Source organism: Myotis yumanensis, unplaced genomic scaffold (assembly GCF_028538775.1).
Source record: "Myotis yumanensis isolate MYYU_CA2020_CCGP unplaced genomic scaffold, mMyoYum1.0.hap1 SCAF_3, whole genome shotgun sequence".
Lineage (NCBI taxonomy): Eukaryota > Metazoa > Chordata > Mammalia > Chiroptera > Vespertilionidae > Myotis > Myotis yumanensis.
Genome location: NW_027223754.1, coordinates 148,808,348 through 148,826,252, shown reverse-complemented (window position 1 = coordinate 148,826,252; position 17,905 = coordinate 148,808,348). Strand labels below are relative to the sequence as shown.

Genomic DNA, 17,905 nt, shown 5'->3' with positions numbered 1-17,905 from the left:
AATCTTGCACTGCTACAATCCAATAGGTCATGTCACTCCATATTTTAAAACCTTCCGGTTGCTTCTTCATCTACACTAATAAAAGAGACATGGTAATTAGCGTACGACTGCTACCCTTCCCATTGGCTAATCAGCATATCCTTATGCAAATTAACTGTCAGCCAACATGGTGGCCGGCAGCCAGGCAGCTGGAAGCGAACATGAGGCTTGCTTGCTCCAGTGACTGCAGACTCCAACGTTCCCCACCTGACTTGCCGGCTTCTGAGCTGCAACTCTAAGAAACTTTGTAACAAATATAGAAGATAAACAAAACCCCAGAAACCAGCTTTCAGCCAGCCGGGATCTCAGAGCTGGAGTTATACATTGTTTCGATTATAGAACGCAATCAGCAGCGGAAGCCTCAGAGCTAGAGCCAGAGCTAAAGCTGGCCCAGAATAAAAAAAAAAGAAAAAAGAAAAAAAGGAGCGGTTGGGAGCTTCAGCCAACAACCACCAGCCTGAAAGCAGCCCTCGGCCCCTCACCCAGACTGGCCAGGCACCCCAGTGAGGACCCCCACCCTGAAGGGTGTGTGACCAGCTGCAAATAGCCATCATCCCTTCATCCAGGCTGGCCAGGCACCCCAGTGGGGACCCCCACCCTGATCCAGGACACCCTTCAGGGCAAGCCAGCCGGCTCCCAGGCCTCTATCCTATATAGTAAAAGGGTAATATGCCTCCCAGCACCGGGATCAGCGGAGCCGCGAGGCCTCCTGGCACCAGATCAGCGTGAAAGGGGGCAGCGCCCAAACCCCCTGATCGCCCTGCAGCTCTGTGTGTGACAGGGTGCGGCGCCCCAACACTCCCCAGCCCCCCATAGGCCCTGCTCTGTGTGTGACAGGGTAGAGCCATAATCTCCCCATTGGCCCTGCCCTGAGTGTGACAGTGGCAGCGCCTCAACCCCCTGATCCGCCCTTCTCTGTGTGTGACAGGGGGCGGTGCCCTAACTCCCTTATCAGCCCTACTTTGTGCATGACATGGGGGGAGCTCCCCAACCCCCTGATCGGCCCTGCTCTGTGCATGACAGGGGGGAGCTCCCCAACCCCCTGATGGGCCCTGCTCTGTGCATGACAGGGGGCAGCGCCCCAACCTCCTGATTGGCCCTGCTCTGTGCGTGACAGGGTACAGAGCCCCAACCCCCCTGATGGGTCCTGCTCTGTGCATGACAGGGGGTGGCGCCTCAACCTCCCCATCCACCCTGCCTTGAGTGTGACAGGGGGCGGTGCCCCAACCCCCCAATTGGCCCTACCCTGAGCGTGACTGAGGGTGGCATCGCAACCTCCCAATCCGCCCTGCTCTGTGCATGACAGGGAGTGGCGCCCCAACTCCCCAATCAGCCCTGCTCTGAGCCCGACCAGGGGCTGCACCTAGGGATTGGGCCTGCCCTCTGCCACCCAGGAGCAGGCCTAAGCCAGCAGGTCATTATCTCCTGAGGGGTCCCAGACTGTGAGAGGGCACAGGCCGGGCTGAGGGACTCCCACTCTCCCCGCCCCTCCCCGAGTGCACAAATTTTTGTGCACAGGGTCTCTAGTTTATTTATAATAAAATCCAGATGCCTGCCTATGGCTTACAGGGCTCTTTATGACCTGACCTTATCTTGTACCCTTTTCCTACTTGCTCCCTGCACTCAAGTTGTACACCTTCGCTCCATTCCTCAAAACCCACAAATGCATTCCCACCTCAGGGCCTCTCCCCTTGCAGTTTCCTTGGCTTCCAGGGCTTTCCCACCCGGCTCTCCCCAGGACTGGCTCCTGGCCATTACTCAGGTCTCAGTTCAAATATCACCTCCCTAGGGAGGTCTCCTCTGACCACCCCCCTTTCCCTGTGATTCACTATCCCTGTACCCTGCATCATTTCCTTCATATGCTTGACATTATCTAAAACGTTCTTATTTAGTTGTTCACTTGTTATTTTTCATCTCCCCTTCTAGATTATAAGCTTCCTGACTGCAGAGACTGTGTCTTATTCACTGCTCCATTCCCACCTCTACAACAATTTTTGGCACAGAGTAGGCCCTTGATAAATATTGTTTTTAATAAAGAGATGAATTCCTTTAAAAATAGCAACACAGTCCTGGACTCCTAGAAATCTGCCAAAGTGTATGACTCTAGAAACATATAATTTTCTTGTCTAAAATTTTAAAAAGCAAAACAGAATCTTAGATTTAAATAAAAGCTTATTCTAGCAATATATCTCAGAAATAACCAAATGTACTTAATTCTATTAATTATCCTCTATCACAGGTAAATATTTTGCTTACTACACATACTCTTTAAGGTAGTTATAGTAACATAATGAGGGATTAGAACCTTGATACAAGTTACCAAGTGTCATGTTTTTATATACAACAAGCCCTTAGATGTTTGGAAGGGAGCCCAATAGACTCAGAGTTCAAAGCTTCCAGATCTATTTACATGTGGTATCGCCAAGGAAAGGCCATCCTTCAGGCTATTCCTATAGACAACATAGAAAGCCAGGGATTCTTTTTCCAGACTCTTCAATTACTGCCAACTGAAAATAAAGTGTGTAGGAAAAATGTTCCAAGTAATCAGTACAGCCTCTTTAAGGAGCAGATGCTTTCAGAACCACAAGGGGAATCGTATACATTTCTGGTCAGTTCTATTTCTAGATGATTTATGCAGCAATTGGGATATTTTGTAGCGTTATACAGTATTTTCATTAGTACATTCTTCAAGTTGGGAGGAAATAAGAGTCTTAGACCACCACCTTTCCTAGCAGCACTGCAGAGGCAAGTCAAAGACTCAGTGCCCGGGGCTCTCAAAGGCTTTGTCATGTTGCATCATGGACAGCCCAGGACAGGAGAGGAGGAGAGCCTGCAGGAGCTGGGACAGGCGAGGCAGCAACCAGAAACACTCTCTTCCCTTGGACCCTTCCATTTCCTCTGCTTTTCGCATTCTCAAAGTGTGGTCTGCAAGGTGCCAGTGATCCTTTCAGGGGATCTGTGAGATCGAAACTACTCTCATAATAATGTTTTAAAAAATGACTTGGGAGAGAAAAAATGGCGGAGGCTTAGACGGACGTGTTGGTGCTTTGTCCCGGAGCAGATAGGGGCGAGCAGCTGAAACGGGTAACAATCAGCCCGATCAAGCTGGGGAGGTTCAGCTGAGAGACAGTCTGCAGCCAGGAAAGACAGAGAACTCCTAAAAAATGCGGATGGTTAGAGATTGAGGCTGAAACCTCCCCCTGGGTGCCAGCGCAGCGGCGAGACCGCGCCATCTTGGGTTGCTGTTACCGGCATCCAGAGATCGGCTACTAACCCAGCGGCTACTAACCCGGAGGCAACGACTCGCAAGCAGCACGACTGCAAGAGCCCAGAGGAGACCTGCACTCCTCCACGGAAAGCAGATTCAAGCAACAGCGGGCTCCTGATCACCACAAGCTCTGCCTGGGGAACAGTTGCTGTGTGTGAAGCCTCCCTCCACCAGCCAGAAGAGCCACCACAGCTGTGAACAACACCCACCAGAGGCTCTGCTATCAACAGAGGAGCCGCTGCTACTGCAACCGCCCAAGGAGCAACCACAGCCCGAGGAGCCACTGCCACCCAGGGAGCAGCCACTGCCACCTAGGGTCCAGCCACTGAACGACTCAACAACTAGTCATGTCAGTGAGATCAAACATGGGTAGACAAAGAAACCCCCAAAGGAAAGAAAAGGAGGACTCGCCAGAAAAGCAGCTAAGTGAGACAGAGATATGCAACATAACAGAAAAAGAATTCAGAATAAGGTTCCTAGAGTACATGCACCGGATGTTCAAGAAGCAAGAAGAAACAGATGAAAAACTCAACTACTTATGCAAGAAGCTAGAAGAAACAGATGAAAAAATCAACAACTTAAGTAAGTCCCAAGAAGAAATGAAGAGCGACATAGCTGCAATAAAAAACACCATTGAAAGTATCAACAGTAGACTGGGAGAAGCGGAGGACCGAATTAGTGAATTAGAAGACAGGGAAGCAACACACTCAAACTGTACTGCAAATGGAGAAAAAAATTAAAAGACAGGAGGAGAGCCTAAGGGAGCTTTGGGAAAACATGAAATGAAACAACATACGAATAATAGGGGTGCCAGAACAACAGAAAGATGAACATGGATTAGAAAACCTATTCGAAGAAATAATATCAGAAAACTTCCCTGAGGTGGGGAAGAAAAAAGTCACACAAGCCCAGAGAGTCCCAAACAAGGTGAACCCGAAAAGCCCCACACCGAGACACATCATAATTACCATGGCAAATGTTCAGGATAAAGAGAAAATCTTACAGGCTGCAAGAGAGAGACGGAAAGTAACATACAAGGGATCTCCCATTAGATTATCAAATGATTTCTCAACAGAAACACATCAGGCCAGAAAAGAATGGACGGAATTCTACAAAGTGATGCAAAGCAAAGGACTGAATCCAAGAATACTCTATCCAGCAAGGCTATCATTCAAAATTGAAGGGGAAATAAGAAGCTTCACGGACAAAAAAAGGCTAAGGGAGTTTATCACCACCAAGCCAGCAATGCAAGAAATGCTAAAGGGACTGGTGTAAAAAGAAGAAATATCAAGCTCAGAAAGAAAACAGCCACACACACACAAAAAAAGAAATGGCTACAAACAAGTACCTTTCAATAATAACTTTAAATGTAAATGGACTAAATGCTCCAACCAAAAGACATCAAGTGGCTGAATGGATAAAAAAACATGACCCATACATCTGCTGTCTACAAGAGACCCACCTCATTAGAAGGGACTCACACAGACTGAAAGTGAAGGGATGGAAAAATATCTTTCACGCAAATGGAAAGGAAAAGAAAGCTGGGGTAGCAATACTTATATCTGACAAAATACATCTCAAAGTGAAGGCCATAACCAGAGATAAGGAAGGCCACTTCATAATACTAAAGGGATCAATACAACAAGAAGATATAACCCTGGTAAACATATATGCACCCAATGCAGGAGCACCCACATACATAAGAAAACTTCTGGAAGATATCAGGGGAGAGATCGACAACAATACAATCATAGTAGGGGACTTTAATACACCACTGACATCACTGGATAAATCCGCTAGACAAATAATCAGCAAAGAAACAGCAATCCTAAATGACTCACTAGATCAGATGGACTTAATTGACATCTTCAGAACACTTCACCCCACAGCTGCGGAATATACATTCCTCTCAGGTGCTCATGGGACATATTCAAAAATAGACCACATATTGGGTCACAAGCAAAGTCTCCACAAATTCAAGAAGATTGAAATCATAAAAAGCTTCTTCTCAGACCACGATGGCATAATGTTAGAAATAAACTACAATAAAAACAACCCAAAATACTCAAACACTTGGAAGCTGAATAGCATGTTATTAAATATTGATTGGGTTACCGATGACATCAAAGAAGAAATTAAAAACATCCTGGACACTAATGACAATGAAAACACAACAATCCAAAACCTCTGGGACACAATGAAAGCAGTCCTGAGAGGGAAGTTTATAGCTCTACAGGCCTATCTCAAAAAACAAGAAAAAATGGTAGTTAATCATCTAACTCTACAACTCAAAGAATTAGAAAGAGAGCAACAAGAAAACCCCAGAGTGAGCAGAAGGAAGGAGATAATAAAGAGTAGAGCAGAAATCAATGAAATAGAGACCAAAAAAACAATACAGAAAATCAATGAAACCAAGAGCTGGTTCTTTGAAAGGATAAACAAGATTGACAAACCCCTAGCCAGGCTCACCAAGAAGCAAAGAGAGAGGTCCCAAATAAACCAAATCAGAAATGATAGAGGCGAAATAACAACAGACCCCACAGAAATACAAATGATTGTTAAACAATACTACGGGCAACTCTACTCCAACAAACTAGACAACCTGGAGGAAATGGACAAATTCCTAGAAAAATACAACATTCCAAAACTCAATCAGGAAGAATCTAAAAACCTCAATAGGCCAATAACTATGGAAGAAATTGAAGCAGTCATCAGAAAGCTTCCAGCAAACAAAAGCCCAGGGCCAGACGGCTTCACAGGGGAGTTTGACCAAACATTCAAGGAAGAACTAAAACCTACCCTCCTCAGACTACTACAAAAAATTCAAGAGGAAGGAACACTTCCATGCTCATTCTATGAAGCCAGCATCACCCTAATACCAAAACCAGGTAAAGACATCACAATGAAAGAGAATTACAGGCCAATATCCCTCATGAACATAGATGCCAAAATCCTCAACAAAATCTTAGCAAATCGGATCCAGCAGTACATCAGAAGGATCATACACCATGACCAAGTAGGATTTATCCCAGAGATGCAAGGATGGTACAACATCCGTAAATCAATAAATGTGATACATCACATAAACAAATTGAAAGAAAAAAACCACATGGTCATATCAATAGATGCAGAAAAAGCATTCGACAAAATCCATCACCCATTTTTGATAAAAACTCTCAGCATGGTGGGAGTAGAAGGATCATACCTCAACATAATAAAAGCCATATATGACAGGCCCACAGCCAACATCATACTCAATGGTCAAAAACTAACACCATTTCCCCTAAGAACAGGAACAAGACAGGGATGCCCACTCTCACCACTCCTGTTCAACATAGTACTGGAAGTATTAGCCATTGCAATTAGGCAAGAAGAAGAAATAAAAGGCATCCAAATTGGAAAAGAGGAAGTAAAACTGTCCTTATTTGCAGATGACATGATATTATACATACAAAACCCTAGAGACTCCATCAAAAAGCTACTAGTCTTAATACATGAATTTGGCAATGTAGCAGGATACAAAATTAACCCCAAGAAATCTGAGGCATTTCTATACACCAATAGTGAACTTTCAGAAAGAGAGATTAGAAAAACAATCCCATTTACCATCGCACCAAAAAAATTAAAATACCTAGGAATAAACTTAACTAAAGAGGTTAAAGACCTCTACTCAGAAAACTACAGGACGTTGAAAAAAGAGATAGAGGAAGACATAAAGAGATGGAAGAACATACCATGTTCTTGGATTGGTAGAATCAACATCATTAAAATGTCCATACTACCCAAAGCAATCTATACATTCAACGCACTTCCCATTAAAATACCAATGGCCTTCTTCAAAGATCTAGAACGAACTCTCCAAAAATTCATCTGGAATAAAAAAAAGACCCCGAATAGCTGCGGCCATCCTGAGAAAGAACAAAGTAGGTGGGATCTCAATGCCAGATATCATGCTGTATTACAAAGCCACTGTTCTCAAAACTGCCTGGTACTGGCACAAGAACAGACATATAGATCAGTGGAATAGAATAGAGAGTCCAGAAATTAGCCCAAACCAATATGCTCAATTAATTTTTGACAAAGGAGGCATGAACATACAATGGAGCCAAGACAGTCTCTTCAATAAATGGTGTTGGGAAAATTGGACAGATATATGCAAGAAAATGAAACTAGACCACCAACTTACACCATACACAAGAATAAACTCAAAATGGATAAAGGACTTAAATGTACGACAGGAAACCATAAAAATTCTAGAAGAATACAAAGGCAACAAAATCTCAGACATATGCCAAAACAATTTCTTCACTGATACAGCTCCTAGGGCAGTTGAAACTAAAGAGAAACTGAACAAATGGGAATACATCAAAATAAAAAGCTTCTGCACAGCAAAAGAAACCATCAACAAAACAACAAGAAAACCCACCTCGTGGGAAAACATATTTGCCAACGTCATATCTGATAAGGGCTTAATCTCCAAAATTTATAGGGAACTCATACAACTTAACAAAAAGAAGATAAACAATCCAATCAAAAAATGGGCAAAGGATCTAAATAGACACCTTTCAAAAGAGGACATTCAGAAAGCCAAGAGGCATATGAAAACATGCTCAAAGTCACTAATCATCCGAGAGATGCAAATCAAAACAACAATGAGGTACCATCTCACACCTGTCAGAATGGCCATCATCAACAAATCAACAAACGACAAGTGCTGGAGAGGATGTGGAGAAAAAGGAACACTTGTGCACTGCTGGTGGGAATGCAGACTGGTGCAGCCACTATGGAAGGCAGTATGGAGGTTCCTCAAAAAATTGGAAATGGAACTCCCATTTGACCCTGTGATCCCACTACTAGGAATATATCCCAAGAAACCAGAAACACCTATCAGAAATGATATATGTAACCAGATGTTCATAGCAGCACAATTCACCATAGCTAAGATCTGGAAACAGCCTAAGTGCCCATCAGTAGATGAATGGATTAGAAAACTGTGGTACATCTACACGATGGAATACTATGCTGCTGTTAAAAAGAAGGAACTCCTACCATTTGCAACATCATGGATGGAACTGGAGAGCATTATGCTAAGTGAAACAAGCCAGTCAATGAAGGAAAAATACCACATGATCTCACTCATTCATGGATAATAAAGACCATTACAAACTTTTGAACAATAATAGATACAGAGGCAGAGCTGCCTCAAACTGATTGTCAAACTGCAGTGGGAAGGCCAGAGAGAGTTGGGGGGCAGGAGGGAGGGGAGTAAGAGATCAACCGAAGGACTTGTATGCATGCATATAAGCATAACTAATGGACATAAGACACTGGGGGGTAAGGGAGGGTAGGGGTGTGTCAAGGGCAGGGGGAAAAAAGGACACTTATGTAATACCCTTTGTAATACTTTAAGCGAAAAATAAAAATAAATAAATAAATAAATAAATAGGCAAAGGATCTAAATAGACACCTTTCAAAAGAGGACATTCAGAAAGCCAAGAGACATATGAAAACATGCTCAAAGTCACTATTCATCCGAGAGATGCAAGTCAAAACAACAATGAGGTACCATCTCACACCTGTCAGAATGGCCATCATCAACAAATCAACAAACGACAAGTGCTGGAGAGGATGTGGAGAAAAAGGAACACTTGTGCACTGCTGGTGGGAATGCAGACTGGTGCAGCCACTATGGAAGGCAGTATGGAGGTTCCTCAAAAAACTGGAAATGGAACTCCCATTTGACCCTGTGATCCCACTTCTAGGAATACATCCCAAGAAACCAGAAACACCAATCAGAAAGGATATATGCACCCAGATGTTCATAGCAGCACAATTCACCATAGCTAAGATCTGGAAACAGCCTAAGTGCCCATCAGTAGATGAATGGATTAGAAAACTGTGGTACATCTACACGATGGAATACTATGCTGCTGTTAAAAAGAAGGAACTCGGAGAACCAAGATGGCGGCGTAGGGAGCGGACCTGTGTGTGCTGCTCTCTCACAGCATCATTGAAACTATCAACTATGAAGTAAACAACCGCCACTCAGGACCATGGGGAAGTTGGCCCAGTGGGAGATCTACAACTGGAGGAAAAGAAAGAAGCGCAGTGCGACTGAGTGGGAGCTATGGAGGCACCAAAACCAGAGGTACGCAGTCACACGCCACGCGGGCTGCAAATGGATTCTCGGTTTTTTACGAACCCTCGAATCCTCTGGGCTTGCTCGGGGCGGGTCTCTGAGGCCCCAGATCCCACAGGGAGAGGCGGCCACGGCCTTGCAGTGGTCGGAGAGCGAGGGAAGCTCTGACACGAGGCTGCTTGCCGGCACCAAGGGACAAGAAGTCCTGGTGTCCCGGGGAGGCGAGGGGCGCAGAGACGCCGCCATCGCTATTTCCTCCACGCTGGCGACTCCCTGTGACCCCGCCCTACCCTCAGGGCTGTGCCAGAGGCACAAGAGGGAATGACTGTGCTTTTACAAACTCTCAAATCCACTGAGCTGGTTCGGGCAGGTCTCTGAGGCCCCAGGCCCCAAGGCGAGAGACGGCACGGCCTTCCAGTGGTCAGAAAGCGAGGGAGGCTCTGGCGCTCGGCTGCTCGCCGGCACTGGGGGACGCAAAGTCCTGGAGTCCTGGATAGGCAAGGGGCCGCTGAGTCTCCGCCCCGGCGACTCCCTGTGACCCCGCCCTACGCAATTTACATTCCCATCTGGGCTGTGCCAGACTCACAAGTAGAAACGCCTTTGCTTTTGCAAACTTTCAAATCCACTGAGCTGGTTCAGGCGGGATCATGAAGCACCAGACCCTACGGGGAGAGGCAGCACGGCCTTGCAGCCATCAGAAAGCGAGGGAGACTCTGTTGCACAGCTGCTCGCCGGCACTGGGGGACACAAAGCCCTGGCAGAGAGTCAAGGGGCCGCGGAGACTCAGCCAGTGCTATTTGCTCCGCCATGGCGACTCCCTGAGTCTCAGCCCTAATCAATTTACATCCCCATCCAAGCTGTGCCAGGTGCACAAAAAGACCCACCTGCGCTTTTGCAGCCTATCCCAACAAATTGCAGACTTCAACTGCTCGCAGACACACTCAAGAAGCAGAACCAGGAGAACCAGGATGGCGGCATAAGGAAGAGACCTGTGCGTGCTACCTCACACAACAACATCGAAACTACCAAATATCAGACAAACACCTATCATACAGAACCATGGGAAAGTTGGCCCAGTGGAAGCTCTACAACTGGAAGGAGAGAAAGAACATTGAGACTGAGTAGGATGTGACACCAAGTACAGAGCCCAACCCAACAAACTGCAGATTTCAACTCCTCGCATAGAAAGAAGCGCATTGACACTGAGTAGGATGTGCAGAGGCACCAAGTACAGAGCCCATCCCAGCAGGCTGCAGATTTCAGCTCCTTGCATCTGGGAGGGACGCAATCGGGGGGCAGAGTCGGGTCCGGGGCCGGCCAGGGCTGGGCCTGACTCGGCCGGCACTGTGGAACTGCTGTACCAGCAAGCGCACAAACATGCCCACTGGTCCCAGTCTCTTGTGGGGCGCTGGGGGACAGCAGAAAGGCAGTCTGCGCACTTGGTGGAGGGCAGGAGTGCTGGATGTTCAACCACCAGGAACGCCTGGAGATTTTGTCTAGTGGGGAGCCGTCGGCAGGGGACAGAGGGCCAAACTTCCTGTTTCCCTGGTAAGGCTGGGATGGCCCCGGTGAGGTCGGGATGGCCCCGGTGAGGTTGAAACGGCCCCGGTGTGGTAGGGACGACCCCGGTGAGGTTGAAACAGCCCCCGTGAGGTAGGGACGACCCTGGTCAGGTCGAAACGGCCCCAGTGTGGTAGGGACAACCCCGGTGAGGTTGAAACAGCCCCGGTGTGGTAGGGACGACCCCAGTGAGGTTGAAACAGCCCCCGTGAGGTAGGGATGACCCTGATCAGGTCGAAACGGCCCCGGTGTGGTAGGGACAATCCCGGTCAGGTTGAAACAGCCCCGGTGTGGTAGGGACAACCCCGGTGAGGTTGAAACGGCCCCCGTGAGGTAGGGACGAATCCAGTCAGGTCGAAACGGCCCTGGTGTGGTAGGGACGACCCCGGTGAGGTTGAAACGGCCCCCATGAGGTAGGGACGACCCCAGTCAGGTCGAAACGGCCCCGGTGTGGTAGGGACGACCCCAGTGAGGTTGAAACGGCCCCCGTGAGGTAGGGACGACCCTGGTCAGGTCGAAACGGCCCCGGTGTGGTAGGGACGACCCCGGTGAGGTTGAAACAGCCCCCGTGAGGTAGGGACGACCCCAGTCAGGTCAAAACGGCCCCGGTGTGGTAGGGACAACCCCGGTCAGGTTGAAACAGCCCCGGTGTGGTAGGGACAACCCCGGTGAGGTTGAAACGGCCCCCGTGAGGTAGGGACAACCCCGGTGAGGTTGAAACGGCCCCCGTGAGGTAGGGACAACCCCGGTCAGGTCGAAACGGCCCCGGTGTGGTAGGAACAACCCCGGTCAGGTTGTAACAGCCCCGGTGTGGTAGGGACAACCTCGGTGAGGTTGAAACGGCCCCCGTGAGGTAGGGACGACCCCGGTGAGGTCGAAACGGCCCCGGTGTGGTAGGGACAACCCCGGTCAGGTTGAAACGGCCCCCATGAGGCAGGTATGACCCTGGTCAGGTCGAAACGGCCCCGGTGTGGTAGGGACAACCCCGGTCAGGTTGTAACAGCCCCGGTGTGGTAGGGACAACCCCGGTGAGGTTGAAACGGCCCCCGTGAGGTAGGGACGACCCCGGTCAGGTCAAAACGGCCCCGGTGTGGTAGGGACAACCCCGGTGAGGTTGAAACGGCCCCCGTGAGGTAGGGACGACCCCGGTGAGGTTGAAACGGCCCCCGTGAGGTAGGGACGACCCCAGTCAGGTCGAAATGGCCCCCGTGTGGTAGGGACAACCCCAGTCAGGTTGAAACAGCCCCAGTGTGGTAGGGACAACCCCGGTGAGGTTGAAACGGCCCCCGTGAGGTAGGGACGACCCCGGTGAGGTTGAAACGGCCCCCGTGAGGCAGGGACGACCCCGGTCTGGTATGGACAACCCCGGTCAGGTCGAAACGGCCCCGTGTGGTAGGGACAACCCCGGTGAGGTTGAAACGGCCCCCGTGAGGTAGGGACGACCCCGGTGAGGTTGAAACGGCCCCCGTGAGGTAGGGACGGCCCCGGTGAGGTTGAAACGGCCCTGGTGAGGCTCAGACGGCCCTGGTGAGGTTGAGACTACTCCAGTGAGGTTGGGACAAATAAAGGGGACCAGTATGGACTGATGAACAGGGGTAGATACAGAAGCAGAGCAACATTGAACAGAATGTTAAACTACAGTGGGAAGCCTGGGGAGGGTGGGGGGGGGGGATTAAGAGACCAACTGAAGGACTTATATGCATGCATATAAGATTAACCAATGGACACAAGACACGGGGCGGGGAGGGCGGGGGGTAGGGGCCGGGGGAATGTCAAGGGGGGGAAAAAAGGAGACATATGTAATACTCTTTGTAATACTTTAAGAAATAAAAATTATTAAAATAATAATAAAAAAAAAAACAAAAAAAAAGAAGGAACTCTTACCATTTGCAACAGCATGGATGGAACTGGAGAGCATTATGCTAAGTGAAACAAGCCAGTCAATGAAGGAAAAATACCACATGATCTCACTCTTTCATGGATAATTAAGACCATTACAAACTTTTGAACAATAATAAATACAGTGGCAGAGCTGCCTCAAACTGATTGTCGGACTGCAGTGGGAAGGCCAGGGAGGGTTGGGGGACAGGAGGGAGGGGAGTAAGAGATCAACCGAAGGACTTGTATGCATGCATATAAGCATAACTAATGGACATAAGACACTGGGGGGTAAGGGAGGGCAGGGACTTGTTAAGGGTGGGGGGGGGAAAAGGACACTTATGTAATACCTTTTGTAATACTTTTAGCGAAAAATAAAAAAAAATAAAAAATAAAATAAAAATGACTTGCCATAACAATAGCAATGAAGGATTTTATGGTCTCTGTTCTGCAGGGCGCCCAGGCTCACTTGCTTGTGTGTATGTGTGTGTGTGTGTGTGTGTGTGTGTGTGTGTCGGCGGGGGGAGGGGGGGGTGCTGGGGGCGGTGCGGGATGTTACAAGTTCCTCTGATATTTCAGAGGTATGTTGTGTTAGATGCAAAAGGACCATAGGTTCAGGTAAACACTGACCTTGTCAGGGAAGACTCCTCCGGCCTAGGACGCGACTACCCACCACAACTGCTCTTCGTCACAGTCTCCCTTCAGACCATCCTTGCGGTCACTTTAGGCCTTTCAGTCTGCAAGACCGCCACGCAGGCCTTCCCTGAGCTCGTCGGGTTAGCATGTGGCCCCTCCTTTCGTCCACAGTTGTGTGGAAATAAACAAGTCATCCTTTCTGTCAAAGTAGGGAGTTTAGCCTTGGCTGTTTTGGCTTGACAGATAGAGAGTTGTCCTGTGGACAGAAGGGTCCTGGGTTTGAGTCCAGTGAAGGGCACCTGCCTGGGGTGTGGGCTCCATCCCCAGTGGGTGGGCGTGCAGGAGGCAGCCACAATTTTGGCTCCAGTGACTTCACAGCCGCCATTTTTTTCAATATATTTTATTGATTTTTTTACAGAGTGGAAAGAAGAGGGATAGAGAATTAGAAACATCAAAGAGAGAGAAACCTCAATCAGCTGCCTCCTGTACACCCCCTACTGGGGATGTGCCCACAACCAAGGTATGTGCCCTTGACGGGAATCGAACCTGGGACCCTTCATTTCTCAGGCCAACGCTCTATCCACTGAGCCAAACCAGTTAGGACGGCAGCTGCCATTTTGAAACAGCAAAGGTCAATCCCTCCCTTTTATCCTCTCCCTGCTGCCCCAAATCCCCCAAGTTTTAACTTCCCTGTTTTAATAGCATGAAATACAAGTACAAAACATTGTACAAGTATACTTCTTATTACATGGAGGTGGAATAATACCTTTGTTTTGTTGTTGTGTGTGTGTGTGTGTGTGTGTTAATATATCTTTATTGATTTCAGAGAGGAAGGGAGAGGGAGGGAGAGAGAGAGAGAAATATCCACGATGTGAGAGAGGATCACCGGTAGGCTGCCCCCTGCACACCTCCTACTGGGGATCGAGCCCCCAACCCGGGCCTGCGCCCTTGACTATAATCAAACTCAGGACCCTTTGGTCCCCAGGCAGATGTTCTACCCACTGACCAAAGTCGGCCAGGGCGTCACTCTGTTTTATACATGACAATCCAAGGAGGAGACGTAAGTGGGTTACAGAAAATCCACTGGTGATAGATGAGGGAGGGAGGAGAAGGCAAAGGTGGGGTGGGGTGGGGAGTGGGGGGGGACCTCTGGGATAAGATAAAAAGTGAAATGATAGAGATGTGCTCCTTAGATCACTCCTTGCTGGAAGCCAGTCCATCCTTGCTGCTTGACAGAGTTGCTGCAGGGAAGAAACATCTGCACAGCATATGTTTCTAGGGACCTGGAGTATATGGCATACTGTTTTTAATATGTTTGCTCCCCTTCTTAGCGCTCTGTGTTTTAACCAAGGTCACCTCTCCGAGAAAGGTTGTTTCCCCAGGTGGGGATTTTTCCCTGGAGTTAGGGATTAACAGGACTAATTAAGGGAATAAAACCCCTTAACTAAGTGCCAGGAGGGTAATTAATCACTTTAACTATGAACAATCACTTAGGATAATCTCCTTCAGTTACTTCCTTGTAGCTTAACAGAACAATAGAGTAGTGACCTTGGAATGGAGATAACAAATGCCCTAACCTTTGGAATAGAATGGATAGGATTAAAATCAACTAGTATAAATACAGATGTAACAGGACAAGAAAAACCGAACCTGGCTGGAGAACCTGGCTAGAGAATCTGGCTAGGCTGCTGATCAACTCCTTGTCATTCCTTCTTCGCTGACTCCATCCACACCTTTGGGAACCCCTGGACCTGCTGGGGTTGGACCCCGACAACTCCTTTCTGCTGGTGAACGCCGCGGAGTAAGCATCGTTGGAATTCCCCCCGTTGCAGCCATCATGTCTAAGTCTGAGTCTCCCAAAGAGCCAGAGCAGCTTCGGAAGCTCTTCATCGGAGGTTTGAGCTTTGAAACAACCGATGAGAGTCTGAGGAGCCATTTTGAGCAATGGGGAACGCTCACGGACTGTGTGGTGATGAGAGATCCAAACACCAAGGGCTCCAGAGGCTTTGGGTTTGTCACCTATGCCACTGTGGAGGAGGTGGATGCAGCAATGAACACGAGGCCACACAAGGTGGACGGAAGAGTGGTGGAACCAAAGAGGGCTGTCTCCAGAGAAGATTCTCAAAGACCTGGTGCCCACTTAACTGTGAAAAAGATTTTTGTCAGTGGTATTAAAGAAGACACTGAAGAACATCACCTAAGAGATTATTTTGAACAGTATGGGAAAATAGAAGTGATTGAAATCATGACTGACCGAGGCAGTGGCAAAAAGAGAGGCTTTGCTTTTATAACCTTTGATGACCATGACTCTGTAGACAAGATTGTCTTTCAGAAATACCATACTGTGAATGGCCACAACTGTGAAGTAAGGAAAGCTCTATCTAAGCAAGAGATGGCTAGTGCTTCATCCAGCCAAAGAGGTCTAAGTGGTTCTGGAAACTTCGGAGGTGGTCGTGGAGGTGGTTTTGGTGGAAACGACAAGTTTGGACATGGAGGAAACTTCAGTGGTCGAGGTGGCTTTGGTGACAGCCGTGGTGGCGGTGGATATGGTGGCAGTGGGGATGGCTATAATGGATTTGGTAATGATGGAAGCAATTTTGGAGGTGGTGGAAGCTACAATGATTTTGGCAATTACAACAATCAATCTTCAAATTTTGGGCCTATGAAAGGAGGAAACTTTGGAGGCAGAAGCTCTGGCCCTTATGGTGGTGGAGGTCAATACTTTGCCAAACCACGAAACCAAGGTGTCTATGGCGGTTCCAGCAGCAGCAGCAGCAGTAGCTATGGCAGTGGCAGAAGGTTTTAATTACTGCCAGGAAACAAAGCTTAGCAGGAGAGGAGAGCCAGAGAAGTGACAGGGAAGCTACAGGTTACAACAGATTTGTGAACTCAGCCAAGCACAGTGGTGGCAGGGCCTAGCTGCTACAAAGAAGACATGTGTTAGACAATACTCATGTGAATGGGCAAAAAAAACTTGAGGACTGTTTTTGTGACTAATTGTATAACAGGTTATTTTAGTTTCTGTTCTGTGGAAAGTGTAAAGCATTCCAACCAAGGGTTTTAATGTAGATTTTTTATTTTGCATCCATGCTGTTGATTGCTAAATGTAATAGTCTGATCATGAAGCTGAATAAATGTGTCTTTAAAAAAAAAAAATGACTTGCCACTCAGTGGTTAGAGTGTCAGCCTTCCATCTGAAGGCTTTCGTTTTATTCCAATCAAGGGCATGTACCTCGGTTGCAGGCTCAATCTCCTGCACTGATTGGGGCACTTGCAGGAGGCAACCAATCGATGTGTCTTTCTCCCATCAGTGTTTCTCTCTCTGTGTCTCTACCTCTCCCTTCCACTCTCTCTAAAAAATCAATGGGAAAAAAAATATCCTTAGGTGAGGATTAACAACAACAACAAAAAACTGATTAGCCTTTTCCACTATGTGGACACTTATATTGATGGTGCAAAAGTAATACTGGGTCGTACTGCCAGCACCTTAGTACAGTAAGGCAACCAGTGGAACCAAACTATGACCTAATAGTCATCACATTCTAATCCACCATACAGGAAAGAAAGACGGAAGGAAGGAAGGAAGGAAGGAAGGAAGGAAGGAAGGAAGGAAGGAAGGAAGAAAAGGAGGGAGGGAGGGAGGGAGGGAGGGAGGGAGGGAGGGAGGGAAGAGTGAGAAATGCTCATCTGTCCAAATTCAAATAATGGACTCAGAGACAGAAATATGGTGAAAACAAGACTTTTAATATGTTCTTGCAAGAGCGGATGTCCATCTGGTTGTGCAGGCACACATGGAGTAGCAATCATAGGCTATTTACCCCTAAGGCAGCGGTTCTCAACCTGTGGGTCTCGACCCCTTTGGGGGTCGAACGACCCTTTCACAGGGATCGCCCAAGACCATCGGAAAACACATATATAATTACATATTGTTTTGTGATTAATCACTATGCTTTAATTATGTTCAATTTGTAACAATGAAATTGGGGGTCACCAAAACATGAGGAACTGTATTAAAGGGTAGCGGCATTAGGAAGGTTGAGAACCACTGCCCTAAGCTATGAGATTCCCTCTTCTGGTTCCTCATTGGCTGAGTACTATGGGGTTAATAGCTTCCTCATACTTCACCTAGGTCTTATTGCCTCCTATTGGGCCATTTTTTTAAAAAATGGGCTGAGGTCTTTTCTAGTTGTCTCCACCTCCCCCTGTCTAGCGGAGGAGGGTGCATAGAGGGTTTTCACATACACAGTTCTTTGTTCTTATATCCTCTTCCCTCCTCCCTACATTCTGTTTGCCATGGGGAATTTAGTAACTGTTTCCATTAAAAGTTGACTATGCTGAAGATGGATCACAGAGGCCTGTTTCCTAGAGAAGGAAAAAAATTTTAC

General features: G+C 47.6%; 1 protein-coding gene across 1 annotated transcript; it reads left to right on the top strand.

Annotated features, from left to right (window-relative positions):
- The first annotated feature begins 15,357 nt into the window (after positions 1-15,357).
- On the top strand, positions 15,358-16,584 carry LOC139005386 (heterogeneous nuclear ribonucleoprotein A1-like). Its single transcript, XM_070407639.1, has one exon. It carries the CDS (start codon positions 15,358-15,360, stop codon positions 16,324-16,326), a length of 969 nt encoding a protein of 322 aa, XP_070263740.1. The 3' UTR covers positions 16,327-16,584.
- The last annotated feature ends 1,321 nt before the right edge of the window (positions 16,585-17,905 follow it).